The sequence below is a fragment of the Myotis davidii genome, unplaced genomic scaffold (assembly GCF_000327345.1).
Source record: "Myotis davidii unplaced genomic scaffold, ASM32734v1 scaffold1226, whole genome shotgun sequence".
Taxonomy (NCBI): domain Eukaryota; kingdom Metazoa; phylum Chordata; class Mammalia; order Chiroptera; family Vespertilionidae; genus Myotis; species Myotis davidii.
The window spans coordinates 11,239-12,207 of NW_006297390.1; the positions used below are offsets into that span (position 1 = coordinate 11,239).

General features: G+C 40.2%; 1 protein-coding gene across 7 annotated transcripts in view; it reads left to right on the forward strand.

Moving 5' to 3' along the window:
• The window catches only part of CDC14B (cell division cycle 14B), a 52,519-nt gene that overhangs the window by 3,785 nt on the left and 47,765 nt on the right, over positions 1–969 (forward strand). For all 7 annotated transcript variants that reach the window (XM_015570096.1, XM_006773168.2, XM_015570097.1 and 4 more), the window contains exon 4: positions 391–483. In XM_015570096.1, coding sequence (XP_015425582.1) covers positions 391–483 — 93 coding nt within the window. The remainder of the gene's footprint in view (positions 1–390; positions 484–969) is intronic.

Sequence of the window (969 nt, forward strand, 5' to 3'; positions counted from 1 at the left end):
TGTACCGATGTCTAACAGAAAGAATTACTTTTACTTTTGCCCGGTTTTATATACCCCTTTACTTTAATTGAAAGGTCTTGGGAATAGGTTTGTTGTTTTTTTCTTAAGTCAAACAGTTGGCCCCCGCCCTCCCCCTGGCTTCTTATTTATTCTGTCTATACTTTATATCTGTTCCTGTCTCCTTCCCTCTTCCTTAACTGTGCGTTTCTTCTAACCTAAGAATCCCTTTTATGGGAAGGTACTCGGTACTTTGGGGTATCAAAGTTAGTATTTTTAAAGGTCTTGCTAATATGAATGCTGAGATTTGGAATTTATCTTCATCACAAAATAAAGTTTTAGAAAACTTGCAATTATGAAACAACACACTAACAGTTGTGTATCTTTATGCAGTCCATTACAATGATAAGGAAGAAAATTGTTCATTTTACTGGCCCTGATCAGAAAAAACAAGCAAATGCTGCTTTCCTTATTGGATGCTACATGGTAAGTGTTTAACTCCCTTCCTCATGTATTAGTGAACATGCATACAACAGTGGTACCTCACCCTTGCTGTTGCAAATGCGAAATTATTTTTTCTAAGATGATGTTTTGATTTTTTTCCAGAGAAATACGTTTTGCTTTTTAAAAATTGACCAGTTGAGGAGGCTGTCCGTATGCAGGGACAGGGGCATTGGGAAGACCTCTGTCCTTTGTGCTCATTTTGCTGTGAACCTAAAGCCACTTTTAAAAAGTCTGTTAAAAAGATTGGCCAGCTAGTATGGAAACCTTTAGCTGTCATGACACTTAAGATTAGAAAGTAATGCCCTCAGCCCAGCCGGCATGACAAACTGGTTGAGCGTCAACCTGTGAACCAGGAGGTCATGGTCTGATTCCCGGTCACGGCACATGCCCAGGTTGTGGGCTCAATCCCCATGTGGGGCGTGCAGGAGGCAGCCAGTCAATGAATCTTTCTCATCATTGGTGTTTCTA